This window comes from Mustelus asterias, chromosome 17 (assembly GCF_964213995.1).
Source record: "Mustelus asterias chromosome 17, sMusAst1.hap1.1, whole genome shotgun sequence".
In the NCBI taxonomy this organism is placed as follows: Eukaryota; Metazoa; Chordata; class Chondrichthyes; order Carcharhiniformes; family Triakidae; genus Mustelus; species Mustelus asterias.
Window position 1 is genome coordinate 62,735,202 of NC_135817.1, and position 15,359 is coordinate 62,750,560.

Genomic DNA, 15,359 nt, shown 5'->3' on the forward strand with positions numbered 1-15,359 from the left:
AATGTTACTTGCCGCTTGGTAGCCCAAGCTTAAATTTTACCCCGATCTTGCTGCATGTTGGCATGCACTGCTTCAGTATCTGAGGATTTGCAAATGAAGCTGAAAACTCTGCTGTATGCATCAAACATCCCCACTTCTGACCTTTATCATAAAGCAGCTGAAGATTGTTCAGCCTGAACCAACTTGAGGAACTCCTGCAACAATATCCTGCGGCTGAGATGATTGGCCTCCATCACCTTCACCTGCTTCCTTTGTGCCAGGTATGACTCAAAACAGTGAAGACATTCACTATCACCCCTTCAATAAAGCTCTTTTGTCTATCTTTGGACAAAGGCTGAAATGATTGTTGACGTTGAGTGCCTCAAATTGGGCATCGATGAGCAGCTTTGTTGCAGATTAAGTGCTGCTTGATAACACGGTTGATTACACCTTCCATCACTTTGGTTGTAATTGAGAGTAGACTGATTGTGTGCTAATTGACTGGCTTGGATTTTTACTGCCTTTAATGGAGATGTACTTGGGCAATTTTCTACAATGGGTAGCTGCCAATGTTGTAATTGTACTGGACAGCTGAGCCAAGGGCACTGTTAGTTCTGGAATATAAGTGCTTCAGTATTACAGCCAGGATATTGTCAGGGCCTTGACAGTATCCAGTGCATTCAGCTGTTTATTGAATCGGCTGGAGTGAATTGAATTGGTGGAAAACTGGCATCAGTGATGCTGGGAACCTCGAGGGGAGGCTGAAATGGATCATTCACTCTGCGCTTCTGGCTGAAGGTAGTTGCAAATGCTTCAGTCTTACCTTTTGCATTAATGTGCTGGGATCTGCCATCATTTAAGATGGGGGTGATTGTGGAGCTTCCTCCTGTTCATTGTTTAATTGTCCTGGTGCACACTAGTGTGTGAGTTAGGTGTCCTGGTGCACACTAGTGTGCGAATTAGGTGGCCTGGTGCACTCTAGTGTCTGAGCCCAACAACAGGGACCAGAAAGAAGCCTTTTGACCAAATCGACTAGCAGTAATTCTGGATCACTGCTAAGGTATTGACAGAAACACAGTAGGATCACATCTTGTTCGAAGATATGTTCTTCTAATTGAGAGGGAGATTTAATTGGAAAGTGTGCAATGAGGTTTGGGCTCACAAGATACAAACAGATGCAGGTTGGAGCTATAGAAAAGAGCTAATATGCGCTTGAAAATGGTTTTATGGGTGCTAATTGCCATTTGGTACTATAGCCAGGCTTCGTGTGCATGTTCACAGATTATTTAATCATGGTGGGAACGTTTGGTCTCTGTCTCAGTTTGGCACATTCATCCCCAACCAAATCATCAGGAGAATTATATGTCACATTTTCTCATTTCTTCATTGAAGAGCAGCATCACTTGGTTGATTTACACAGGATGTGAAGTTGCCGGCGTTGAACTGGGGTAGGCAGAGTAAGTAGTCTCACAACACCAGGTTAAAGTCCAGTAGGTTTATTTGATAGCACGAGCTTTTGGCGTGCCGCTCCTTCATCAGCTGATTTGTACAGAGCTTTAGCTATTTGTGATCAAACAAAATTTTTACTCTGACCAGTTGTCCGGCAATTCTTGTAGAAAACTGGAAGACCAAACATGAATAACACGGGCAGTTTGGATCTGGTACTGCCTTCTGGTTGTGCAGGCCCACTCAGCAAAGTCAGAAGACTCTTTACTTGTCCCACAAGAAATCTGTTGTTAAATGTACAGCGAGTTCCTCTTGAGGCTTTCTGTGAGCAAAGCTATTGGAGCAGGTGGCATGCTTTCACAAGATATTGTAACCTTGAATCATTAAGTAAAGACAACTATTTTGGCACAGTTATATCCCAAGCCAGATGGATTGCACAGATCCTTTGGAGTCCCACTGTCAATTTTGACACAAATTAGTATGCTCAAATTGGGATGTGGAAGCAGAATGAATAAGCAAAAATGGTGCATTTCTTACCATAGGTATAATCATCTTGTTCTTGAAATAGAGTTTAATCATATACTAACTTCATGCCGAGATTTTCTTAAAGGGCCTTGTGAAGTAGTTACATTTTTTGAGAGAGCCTGGGTCTTTTCACTGGAGCAGAAAAGGTTGAAATCTGATAGGTGTTCAAAATTATGGAAGTCTGATGTAAACTGAAAAATGTTTCTGCTTGTCAGGGCATAAATTAGAAGTTTTCGCAAGCAATGGTTTGTTAGGATGTGGCACGCCCCTAATGTAGTGTTAGGAAGGGAATCCATTGCAGCATTTAAGATGCAAGTGGACAGCTATTTGAAGAAGAGAAAATAATTAATGAAGAAACCACATCAAAATGTGACGAGATTGTTCCCTATTTCAATGTGTGAAATGGTTTCCTTGCTATAAAATTCAGTGTGTGCATGGGTATAAATTGCATTTATATGACTTTAGAATATCCCAATGTACTTCACTTCAAAAGTACTTAATTGGCTGTATAGTCACTTAAGTAAAGAAAGGAAACACAACAATCAATTTGCACGCAGCAAGTTCCCACAAACAGCAATGTGATGATGACCAGATAATCTGTTTGTTGAATGATGTTGCTTGAGGGCAAATATTGGCCAGGACACCAGAGAACATTCTCCCTCTACTTTGAATGATGCCATCAGATATTTTGCATCCATCGGAGATGGTAGATGAGGCCTCAATTTAAAGTCTCCCTCAGTATTGCACCAGATTTTTTTTTTTTTTGCTTAAATTTCTGGAGTGGGACTTGAACCCACAACTTTCTGACTTAGAGGTGAGTGTCCTACCCATTGAGCCATGGCTGTTGTGGGGATTAAATCCATTCAGGAAATTAAAAAAATACAATAGAATTTATGGTCAAGTGAGGAGGGTTCAAATGGTTCTCCTTTTTCAACCCTTGTTTGACTGAACAGTTTATTTTAGAAATGCTTCCCAATACATACTGACTGTAACAGTTTTTTGAATAGAAAACACAATAATATTTATTGTACTTAACCTGCTCAAAAGACAATATTATTTACCGTACTTAACCTGCTCTAAGTAAAATAATAATGCTTCAGCTTTCGCATCTGTACAAATACTCAAGGTTCACACACCATACCAATAAGTTAGAGTGGGAGGGCAAATTGTGATGTTTTGAGTTCCAGTAAAGATTAAAATTATATAGTTCTCATAGGTTAATGACTTGCGTGGCTGAGCTCCGTGGTCCTTCAGGTTTGGTGTTGAGACCATTTACAGATATAAACAATGTATCTGTTTTTCTGGAGACAGGGTTGAGTCCTTGAAATCTCTGACTCTGTTGTCACATGGACAAACAAGACCGGAATTGAGCTTGCAGATGGGCGAAAAGACAGAATGAGACCCGGTGGGGCGGCACGGTGGCACAGTGGTTAGCACTGCTGTCTCACAGCGCCAGGGACTGGGGTTTGATTCCAGCTTGGGTCACTGTCTATGTGGAATTTGCGCACACTCCCTGTGTCTGCGTGGGTTTCCTCCGGGTGATCCTGTTTCCTCCCACAGTCCAAAGATGTGCGGGTTAGATTGACTGGCCATGCTAAATTGCACCTTAGTGTCAGGAGATTAGTAGGGTTGATAGGTAGGATTATGGGGATAGGGCCTGGGTGGGATTGTGGTTGGTGCTGACTTGATGGGCCGAATGGCCTCCTTCTGCACTGTAGGGATTCTATGACTCTCACTTTTGGACCCTTTCTGCTTCTGTCTGTGATCTGTAGAAACTAGTTAGCTAGCTTGTCACATGACCTTCGACTGTTCAGTGACATAAATATGGTCATGGCTAGTGTATTTCAGGTGGGTGTTTTAGACTTGATTAGATTATGGCAGGAGTGAATTCCTTTCTCAGCCAGAGTTTACTGTTTGAGGTGATTACATCTAATGGCCACCCAGGTGATTGTCAGGACATTCTTTGAATGGGTTAGGAGATGATCCCATTCATACTGCTTCAAGGCAATCATTTCTGCTGAGGTTTACCAGACAAATTGGCTCCACTTAATGGCTTTGAAATGTATCGGCTTTGAAATATACCAGAAGCTGCAGTTTCAAGTGACTGAATTGTAGCTTCCATGGCTTCATAACAACTTAGTGATCAACTGAGCATTTCCATAAGTGTACTGTTTCCAGGAAGAAACAATCCAAAGGTTTCTCCTAATTATTGAATGTGTATTTGAACTTCTTGTCAAATATTAAACGATTTCTGGAAATCTGTAAGGCAGAATTTCAAAACATAATTGTAGAAATGTGTTTCCAAGAACTAAATCTAATCTTTTTCCATTTTGATTTGACAAATTGTTGCTAAATTGTTAAAGTCCTCCACAATGAAGGTCTGGATGTTGGAAACTAGCTACATCGCTTCCCTATCAAAAAGGTGGTAGGTCTGTGGAATTCATTGCCACAGAGGGCTGTGGAGGCCGCGACGTTGAGCGTCTTCAAGACAGAAATTGATAAATTCTTGATTTCTCGAGGAATTAAGGGCTATGGGGAGAGAGCGGGTAAATGGAGTTGAAATCAACCGTGATTGAATGGTGGAGTGGACTCGATGGGCCGAATGGCCTTACTTCCGCTCCTATGTCTTATGGTCTTATGGTCTTAAGAACTGCCAGGAATTACTGTTTAATAACTAAAACCATTTTAAAGTTTTTTAACTTTGAGTTATTTTTTGTAATTTGGTGCCAGCTGAGCTCACTTGACAGCAGACTCACTCTCAGTCACAAGGTTTTTGGATGAAGCCCCACTCTAGATTAATCCAAGGCACCGGCTGCCTGCTCAAGCGGATTTAAATGACACCAAAGCATGATTCATTAACTTCCTGTTTGTTGGGACTTGAATGCAAATTAATCAGTGTTTGCCTACATAGCAGCAACGACCGGATTTCAAAAAAACTAATCTTATCCTGTGAAACACTATGGAATGGCCTAAAGACCTAATAAGGCACCATCTGAATGCACAATATTCTGCCTTCCAATCTCAGATCAGGCTGTTCTCAAATTTACAACAGACACTATTGGTTCCTGAAAGCCACGTTGGAAGTCGAAACGTCATAAGACAGAATCGATTTCCCCATAGGAATAACGTTATAAATGGGGGATTTGCCCCTGAACCAAGGCTGAAAATCACTCATGGGGTGCCCCGCAATGTTAAATGCTCTCAACTCTTTGCCCTGTCAAGTCGCTGAGGTGACTGTTGATGCCTGCACGCCATAGCACAAGTTCATCAGTCAGTGTGGGGGATATAATGAAGTCATCAATACTCTGTTACCAGTTTAAGCTTGAACATGTACAAGTCTGAGCGTATAGGCATATAAATGCATTAACATCGCAGCGGTTGTGCCAACACAATAAAACACTTGTTTCCAACTTAATGAGGACAGTTCAACTTGTCCAGCCATACAGATGGGCGGTGCAGAACGTCAATATGCATGTATATACGTGCTGGCATGGCACCGGAAAGTTGAAATAGTGTGTCAATTTATAAACGTTATAAGTGCTGTTTGTTGTAACTCGAGGGTCATAAAGTCAAGTACTGCCTGGATAGGATAGAACTCTGGTTGCACACAATCTATTTCCCATACAATAGAAATTTAATACTGGACTGTATATTATTTTTGTGTACTGTTAGAGGACTTCCATAATGTGCACTTTATTTTTAACTTTGATTAATTGTCTCCCATTCCTATTGAAGGATCAGTTCTGACTCCAGCAAAATGTGCTATTAACAGTATGCAGCAAAAAACTTATTCAACTTTATGGATATTTTTAAAAAGTGCTTTGTCAACATGGTCATGAAACAATAACTGTTGAATCAAACTGTTCAGTGCTGTACATGCTTAGTGAGAATTCCTGATGACACAAATTATAAGAAGGAAATCTTGCTCTCTATGCATCACAGTTCCAAAGGGGAAGTAAGCCAGGACTGCTGCTCCCTATTGCTAAGTAGAAATTACAGGTGGTTGTTTGACCATCAGCTGTGAAAGTATTGTGCTCAGCTGTGATTTTTCCTTCTGTCAGTCTGCTCTCACTGATTCTTTAAAATTTGTTCTTGAGATGTGAGCATCACTGACTAGGCCAGCATTTTTGCACATCTTTAAGTTCCCTTGAGAAAGAGCTGGTGAGCTGCCTTTCTCGGAACCGCTGCACTCCCACAGTGCTGTTAGGGAGGGAGTTCCAGGATTTTGACCCAGGGATGGGGAAGCAATTATGGTATAGTTGCAAGTCAAGATAGTATGCGACTTGGAGGGAGACTTCAAGTAGGAGTGTTCCCAGGCATCTGTTGCTCTTGTCCTGGATGGTAGAGGTTGTGGGTTAGGAAAAGCCTTCATCGATTGCTGCAGTGCATCTTGTACATGGTGCAAACTGCTGCCCCTGTACGCTGATGGTGCGGAAGTGAATGTTTTAAGGTGGTGTTTGGGGTGCCGAGCAAGTCGGCTGCATGGTCTTGGATAGTGTTGAGGTTCTCAATTGTTATTGGAGCTGCACTCTTCCTGGCAGATGGAGAGTTTTCCATTACACTCCTGACTTGTTCCTTGTCGATGGTGGGCAGGTTTTGGGTAGTCAGAAGGTGAGTTACTAGCCATTAGAATTCTCAGCATCTGACTTTACAGTAATTAATGTTACTGATGAATATGTACAGATTAGTGTGTGGTGGCGCTATGTTTTCAAACTGCATTTTTCTAGCATAATTTTTTTGTGTTGCATGGTGAGATTTCTTTTTACTTATGAAAGACCTTCCTGTGCTTAATTGTATTTAATGCTTTTTCTTCTTCTCCTCTTGCTGTGGTTGCAGTTCCAGAATTGACACTTCAATCAGGTACAGTGCTTTGCCTAAAACCTTCTGAAGTAACAGCAAATCTGTCACTCTTTATATAAAGTAACCATCTTTTATTAATTGCTTAACGTTTTCAAAAGGTATCAAATCTTTATTTTATCATTCTATGTAGATAACAGCTTTAGGATGACATTGTTCATAGCATAGCAGTGAGCATATCTCATTTATTACAATAAACATTTGTGCTGCAGGGGACTAAAACTTCATCCATTCGCATTCAAATGCATTAAATTTACAGGCCTCACTCAAATGTGGCCAAAGATTTATGCTGTGGGATCAACCTTTTTTTGAATAGCTGCGTATACAATTTGAGCTTGTATCTTAAAAAATTGTATGTGAAGATACTCATTTGATATTTACTGACATTTCATTCCTGTGATAGGTTATTGTAAAAATTTATCCCGAGAGATTTTATACTCTGCCTTCAAAACTAATTTTTACTTAATCAGTCCAAGTCAGCAGTAGTTTAAGAGAGGCATGCTTGCTGATTTGTCAGTCTGCTTAAATAAAAGAAACTGAATTCATGGTGTTTTGAATCACGTATAGGCAGCCTGAAAGCACGCATTTTCTGTAGAATTTTCCTCTCTTCCCATCCTCACATGTTATATTGAAATCTTATGCAATGACCAGGCTCACTAAATAATTGTAGAGACTGCAAAAGCTGTCCCCACCAATTAAAAAAAAAAAATCATTCTGCGCCGCTCACCTTTCATTCAGAACAGTGGGTTTGATTGCATTTTAGTGTGGGATCAACTGCAGGCATTCTTGACCTTGCCCCATAAATACTCATGAATTACGAGTGCAACCAGAAGAATTTAAAAGAGAAACAGATATTTTAACCTATCTATTTGGTTGTTTATAGTGATTCAAACTTCAGTAGGATGGGAGGCATCTTGAAAGAATTTTAGACTTGTTTCATGGGCTAACCTTGTGGAGAATACACCATAATTAAAGATTCTGGTGCAGGAATTGTATCTATGTAGAATTAAATAATCATTTCACTTTTACTGCTAGAATTCAGGAAGTTATGTGCATCAAAAGATTTAGGGAGTAGGATTTAATCGTTGGTGGGAGTTTTGCTGGTCAGGGCTCAGGCAGGCTTCACACGGTGCAGTCTTCAGCAGCAAGAGAGGTCCTGTCACGCTGCTATGGGATTTCAGTTGGTAGGAGTTGCTGGAGGAAAGGATCGAGAGAGCATTGTGGTTGGGAATGCAAGGCAAGCCCAAATACTCTTCCATGTAGATCACGGAGGATGACTTCTTCTTGCAGCCCTCAGGTTAAAATTGCAAATGGGCTGCAATTATGTCATTAAAGCCAGATTTTCATATTCAAAGGAGGGCTCTGCTACCTTTTTCCGAGCCCCCTTTATCACATTAAAATTCCATCCAGTTAAAGGCAATGAAGTTGACTGTTAGGTCTAGCACAAACACAATAGGCCAAATAGCCGCCTCCTGCACTCTAATCATTCCATTATTCTGTCGAGTCACGAGGGCCAATTTTAAGAATTATTTTTTAGCCTGAATTTTGCACTCGCAATGATGGTGCAATGTCAGCATTCACCATCCTTACATCTTCAAGACTGACTAATAGCATTCTCAGCCATAATCACTACTGAACAACTTTTCTGGCCCTGATAAACTTACTTTAGAAGTCTGGAGTGTTATTTCCTCCATTCCATGATTAAAAGTTCCATGCATCTTTTTAAGCAATCAATTTTTAGTTTTTAAAATTTGATAACGCGGCCTTTACCTTAATCCCATTTGTATGCCCCAATTTGATTTTTACTTCCTGTTTGCTGTTTGAAAATTCTGCATTCTGATTGGCTACTTATCCTGTTTACACCAGAGATATCCCTTATAGCTGACATCAAATGAAATTGACACCATGATAGGGGACATTGATACCACCTTTATTCCAGGTCAGTGGTGAGCACAGTCCCTTTGCCGCTGAGCCACTTCCTCAACTCCCAAATCTCCTCCAAAGGGAATACTTTTATCTGCTTCTTTAAATTAAAGATTAAATATTTTCTGAGTTAGGTTGCCAGGAAATATACTTTATATGAATAATAACTTGTTAAATTTGGAAGAAAACTTTGTGTTGTTACTTTACAGCTTCCCCTCGAGTTTTGCATGGGATGTGTGAAAACTATCATAAGTTTACAAAACCAAAGCGTATTAGAGTTTGTGTTGGAACGTGGAATGTAAATGGTGGAAAGCAGTTCCGCAGCATTGCTTTCAAGAATCAAACTCTTAATGACTGGCTGTTGGATGCACCAAAAAAAGCCAATGTTCAGGAATTTCAAGGTAAGATCTTGTATTTAATTGCATGGAATTTGTGGCCATAAGAGCAATGAAGCAACCAGTACTTGCCATTATTACTATGTAAGAATGGGCAGTAACTTCTGGTGTCCTTGTGCAGTTAAATTCAGAAATCCATAAGTTACTGTCGGTGATATCCTGTTCCCCATAGGCTATACTGTTAGTCTTTGCAGGTGGATGAGTTTAGAACTCATGTAAACTTCAAATTATTTTCACTGCAAGGTACGATGATGAAAGCAGGCTGCTATCCATTTAAATCCTGGATCTACGCTTGTGTGTGTAACAGGAATTTATTAACAGTGCTTGAAAAGGTCTGCTTCATTCTTCAGCTCTCTTTCCAGCTTTGTTTACTTTTTCCAGACTTAACAAATCAAGCACAATGAACATAGATCAGTCAACAGACACATATATAATCAAACAGAAGAATTGAACCATTGAACACTACACAAGCCTTGTTTGTTTGGGAGTAACCCAATTTTTTTAAGGTGCATCAGTTCATAACCACCCGCTTTTACAACTCTCCTAGTTTTCAGATTCCCCCATGGCCTCTTCCCTCCCTATTTCTATTCAGCCTCATAACCCACTGAGTATTCTGTACTCCTCCAATTCTGGCTTCTTGAGCATCTCCGGTTTTAATTGTTCAATCAATGGCAACCATATCTTCAGCTATCTGGATCTAAGTTCTAAAATTTTCTACCTAAACCCCTTTCTACCTTGCTTTCCTCCTTTAAAGCATTCCTTAAAATCTACCTCATTGACCAAGATTTAGGTCATTTGTCCTAATGATTCCTTTTTGTGGCTTGCTGTTATTTTTATAGAACGGTTGCAACACAGGAGGAGGCCGTTTAGCTCATTGAATCCATGCTGTATTTCTGTAAGAGCTATTTAGGTAGGCTTTCTTTTTCATCGTTTCTTCACAGTCGTACAGGACTTTTTTCTTCAGATGCCTATCCAATTCCCTTTTTAAAAGCCTTGATTGAATCTGCCTCCACCACCCTATCATAGAAAGTTTACGTCACAGAAGGAGACCACTTAGAGTCATAGAGTTTTACAGCACAAAAGATGCCCTTCAGCCTGTCGTGCCTGTGCCAGTCATCGAGCACTTATTTATTCTAACCCACTATCCAGCACTTGGTCCGTAGCCTGTATTTTGTAGCATTTTAAGTGCTGATCTAAATGTTTTGAGGGTTCCAGCCTCCACCATCCCTTCAGGCATTCTCAGCACCCTCTGGGTGAAAAGGTTTTTCCTCGAATCCCCTGTAAATCTCATGATCCTTGCCTTTAAAACTATGCCTCCTGGTTGCTGATCCCTCTACTAAGGGGAACAGTTTCTTCCTATCTACCCTATTTATGTCCTTCATAATTTTGTAATATTGCCCATTATTTCTACGCAAGCCAAAAAGCACCAGCCACCCAACTTAATCTCGTTTTCTAGCATTTGGTTCATAGCCCTGCAGGTTATGACACATCAGGAGCACATTCAGACACCTTCTAACTGAGAGAAACTTTTCTGCCTCTGCCCCCTCAGGCTGAGAGTTCCAGACCCCTGTCACCCTCTGGGAGAAAAAATATTTTCTTGTCTTCCCTCTAACCCATCTAACTATCATGTTAAATCTATGCCCCCTAGTCAATGACCTCTCTGCTAAAGTAAATAGGGCCTTCCCATCCACACTATCCAGGCCCCTCACAATTTAGTACATCTCAATCAAATCTCCCCTCGGCCTCCAAGGAGAACAATCCCGGTCTATCCAATTCTCCCTCTCAGCTGCAATTTTCCAGCCCCAAAAACATTGTCAAAAAATCTCCCCTGTACCCTCTTGTGCAACTACCAGAACAGCACACTGTCCTCAAGGCATGGCCTAACCAATGTTTGCATAGTTTGCTAGGCAATTGCATTCCAAATCTTAACCATTCATTGTGTAAAAATATTTTTCCTCCTGCCGCCTTTGGTTCTCTGCCAATGACCTTAGAACTGTCCTCTAGTTCTTTTGTCAAAGTCAGCAGCAAGTACTGTCCCTTTGCCAACAACGTTTTTTTATTAACTTGGCTGTGCGCAGTACAGTTTATGTAGTGTGCTGTTGAGTTAGTAGCACATTATAGCAGAAATGTGAGATGAACCAATTAGTACGGTTCTTTATTCCTTTTACTTACCATAATATCTTGACCTTTCAGTGTGAATAGCTATCATCACAGTTTAGGATAGTTAGGCACGAATGAGCAATAAATGCAACTTTGCCAGTGTTGCGTACACCACAATAACAATTTATTTTTAAATTCCTTCTTGGTCTTGTCCCTCTTTATTTCTTTAGCCTCGTCCAACGCCAAACTCTGTTCCATTAACTTGCCCTCTTTTCCATTTGTCCTAACAGTGGCTGTGCAATTAGCTGCCCAAGTGCCTCATTCTGGACGACTTCACTGCTCTGCCCTTTCGTGACACTCCTTAAAACTCACCTCTTTCACTAAGCAGTTGTTCACCTCCTAATTTGTCCTCCTTGGCTCATTGCCAGGGAAATAAAAAAAGACACCTATGTGAAGCATTTTGGACATTTTCTTATATATTAAAAGCTCCATGTAAGTTGCAGTGGTATCCCCCTTGTGCTGAATTGCTTGTTTTTAGGGGTTTCCTCTTTCATCTAACTTTGTTCAGTATCCCCATTGTGCTGCGTGCTTATTTATCTCTCAGTGCATATGCTTTGTTGTTTTAAATCACGTTTTTCTGTCTTCTGAAGGTGTTTTTGGCAAGTTCCCTTTCCTCCAACCCCCCACTGTCCCTTTAGCTTTGTTTTTTGACTTCCTGTTCCCCTGTATCTCTTGGATTCCAGTTTATTGTCTGTTTTTCAATGTCACTTTACATCACTTGGCCACCAACCCGAATCCTAACTGTTCCTCTCTGTAGTTATAATTTGAGAAGTTATGCAGTTTTTCAAAATATTTACTACTTTAACCCCGCAATTGCATATTACCCTGCCCTATTCATTTGCCCATTCTGTCCTATTTGCAGAAGCCTCTGCAATGATTTGTGGCTAATGTATGTTTAATCTGTAAGATGCACTGTATCAATGAGCAAACATATAATGATTTACATCAGACTGGGCCTCTTATTCTTACCAGTGCTTTCCTTCCTGACCCTGCCAAATTTGAATACAAATACATTTTCAAAATCTTTTTTTTATTCCAGACAAGGAGGGCAGACCTGTGGACATTTTTGCTATTGGGTTTGAGGAAATGGTTGAGCTGAACGCAGGAAATATTGTAAGTGCAAGGTATGTAGCAATACACATTTTTAGTTTTTGTCATTCTAATGAAGAAATGAAGTGTAAGGCAAACTGCACTTTACCTTTTAGAACATAGAAAAAATACAGCACAAACAGGCCCTTCGGCCCACAAGTTGCGCCGGTCATGTCCCTACCTACCTAGACTTATATATAGGCTTTTGGGGTACCTTTTATATGATGTGATTATGAAAAAAAACAGAAGCGATTACACTTTTGGGGTTCAGCTTCTTTAAGCAGGAAATGTTTGATTCACCTTAACCTAGAATGAATCCTTGTGTAGAATTACATGAAATTGCATTAACAGTTGGATTCCTTTTTTTTTTGGGCCACTAAACATTGTAATCCTGAATTATTTGACTTTTAAAAAAAATTTTTATTCAGTTGCAGTTCTTTATTATATTTCAATACTTTCAGCTGATGGCCACATATGGACCTCATCCCATTGCTGTGCAGTAGGATTTGAAAACCAGCTGTTTAAACCAGCTGTTTTAGCTGCGTGGGTTGGTGTCAGTCAATGTGTGTGGGGTGTGGGGGGGGCGGGGGGGGTGGTTGGAGTGGAGAAGGCCCGTTGGAGGCACCTCTGGCTTCTGAAAGCCAGCTCGCCAACCCCCTCATCCTCATAGAAATCATAGAAACCCTACAGGGCAGAAGGAGGCCTCACAAGGGACTGCTTGCCTCGCCCGGCGGGACCCAGACTTGACTTTGAGTCAAGGCTTCTCTTCATTGTGATTGGCTGTTGCACTGGTAATGGCCACCACTCCCAGTGGCACTGCTGGGTCTAGTGCCACCAGCCATCTGAATTCTCTCCAGCTACAAATCCCACCTCCAGCTACTTAACACTCCTCATAGCATTAATGACTGCAGGGCAGCTGTCGAGAGCAAGCGCAGGGATTTTGGATAGGGGCTTGGGAACCACGGCATCCCCCTAAATCCAAACCAATGTGTTTAAGTATCAAAGTAGAAAAATAAATTGTAAGACAGCAATTATTTGCATCCCTGCTTACACTTGAATTTCAGGGTCAGTACCAATATAAGATTTTATTTTTCAACCTTTTACTTGGCACAAAAGTGGAGTGTAGCCCTGCTGCCCCACCTTCACATGACAGTAATTAGAGCATAGTCCATTATTACCAGTCTGATAATGACCAATCTGATGCTGGAAATCTGAACAGAAACTGCAGGAAATATTCAGCAGGTCAAGTAGTGTCTAAACAGAGTTAATGCCTGAATTTTCATAAAGATGGAAAGCCTCTCCATCATTACAAAAGTGACTCTGAAGGCCCCAAGTCCCACCCCCAAACATGGCACTCATCAATTTTTGTGGGGATGGGAAATGGAGGCAGGTTTTAATTTGCATATCCATTGTTCATGGGGGCAACTACTCATGTTAAAATGCAGTTCTCAGGCTGATCTGATTTCGTTACTAGGATGTCGAAAACATGTCTTGTACATTTCAGACTTGGTCAGGAAAGGTCTAAAGCTCCAGAAGTCCTTTGGATAGGCTGGGTACCCCTTTGGAGAAGCATGGTAGCCTTCTGGATATGGAGCCTGGGCACTTCTGGGAGAGGTCAGGTGCCCCATGGGATTGTTAAAATCAGACATGAATATGCATGAATACATTGGAACTGTCAAGCTCATTTGAGCTGTCAACAGAACCAAATCCCTGTGCTTTAAATATTTGAAAAATACTCTTGTTTTTTTTTTTTGAAAATAATTCAGTGCTTGCTATTTCACCTGGTCTGTTGACATAAGCCTGAGAGCGAAAACTACAGGATTAGTGCAAGTGTCTGTCATTCCTTTGTTTGACAGCTCTTAAGTGGGTGTAAACTATTGAAATGGAACTATGAATTTCAGCATTTGTTTTTTAAGGAATTTTAGCTTTTGAATCAAATGAAGCATCTTAAAATTGACAGAATAATTGGTAAACCCAAGAAATTGGAGTAATTTAGAATCCAGTAAAAGAGGGCCAATAAACTAAACAAAGGAAAAGAGTATGAATGCAAACTAGCGAGAAACATAACATTGGATTTGCAAAAGCTTATTTTAGATATGTGAAAAAAATATTAGCAAAGACAAATGTGGGTCCATTACAGGCGGAGACATGAGAACTTGTAATGAAGAATAGGGATATGGCAGAGAAACTAAACAATTACTTTTTATCTGTCTTTCAAAGAGAAAGATGCAGAGAATCTCCCAAAAATACTAGGGAACCAAGGGGCTTGTGAAAATGAGGAACGGAAAGAAATTAGTATTAATAAAGAGAGAGTACTTGAAAAATTAATTGCATTGAAGGTTGATAAATCCCTTTGAACCAGATGAGCTACATCCCATAGTGTTGAAGGAGGTGGCTATCGAGATGATAGATGTGTTGGTGGTTATCTTTCAAAATTTTCTAAATTCTGGGACGGTTCCTGCAAATGTATCCCCACTATTTACAAAAAGAGGGTAGGAGAAAATGGAGAATTACACACTGGTTAGATTCTAACATTTTCTTATGCCAAGCTATAATGAAGAATGTAATAACTGGATACTCAGAAAATAATGAAATGATTGGGCAGAGTCAACATGGATTTATGAAAGAGAAATTATGATTGGCAAACCTGTTGAAGCTTTTTGATGATGGTACCTGTAGTGTATATATATATATATATATATATATATATTATATATGGATTTTCAGAAAGCTTTTGATAAGGTCCATACAGGAGGTTCATAAACAAAATTAGAGCGCATAGAATCGGGAGATAATATACTGGTAGGGATTCAGAATTGGAAAGCAGTGGGACTAAATGGTCATTCTTAGCATGGCAGGCTAATACGAGTGGGGTATTACAAGGATCAGTGCTGAGGCCACAGCTGTTCACAATCAACATAAATGATTTGGATATGGGAAACAAGTGATGAGACAGATGAACAGTCATAATCTAACTGAATGACG

General features: G+C 40.4%; 1 protein-coding gene across 6 annotated transcripts in view; it reads left to right on the forward strand.

The window, feature by feature from the left end:
• Nucleotides 1-15,359, forward strand: part of synj1 (synaptojanin 1) — a 114,431-nt gene that overhangs the window by 54,051 nt on the left and 45,021 nt on the right. For 4 of the 6 annotated variants that reach the window (XM_078232818.1, XM_078232820.1, XM_078232822.1 and 1 more), the window contains exons 13-15: nucleotides 6,787-6,810; nucleotides 8,940-9,131; nucleotides 12,325-12,409. In XM_078232818.1, the coding sequence (XP_078088944.1) occupies nucleotides 6,787-6,810; nucleotides 8,940-9,131; nucleotides 12,325-12,409 (301 nt within the window). The remainder of the gene's footprint in view (nucleotides 1-6,786; nucleotides 6,811-8,939; nucleotides 9,132-12,324; nucleotides 12,410-15,359) is intronic. The other 2 variants (XM_078232819.1, XM_078232823.1) reach the window with 1 other exon arrangement.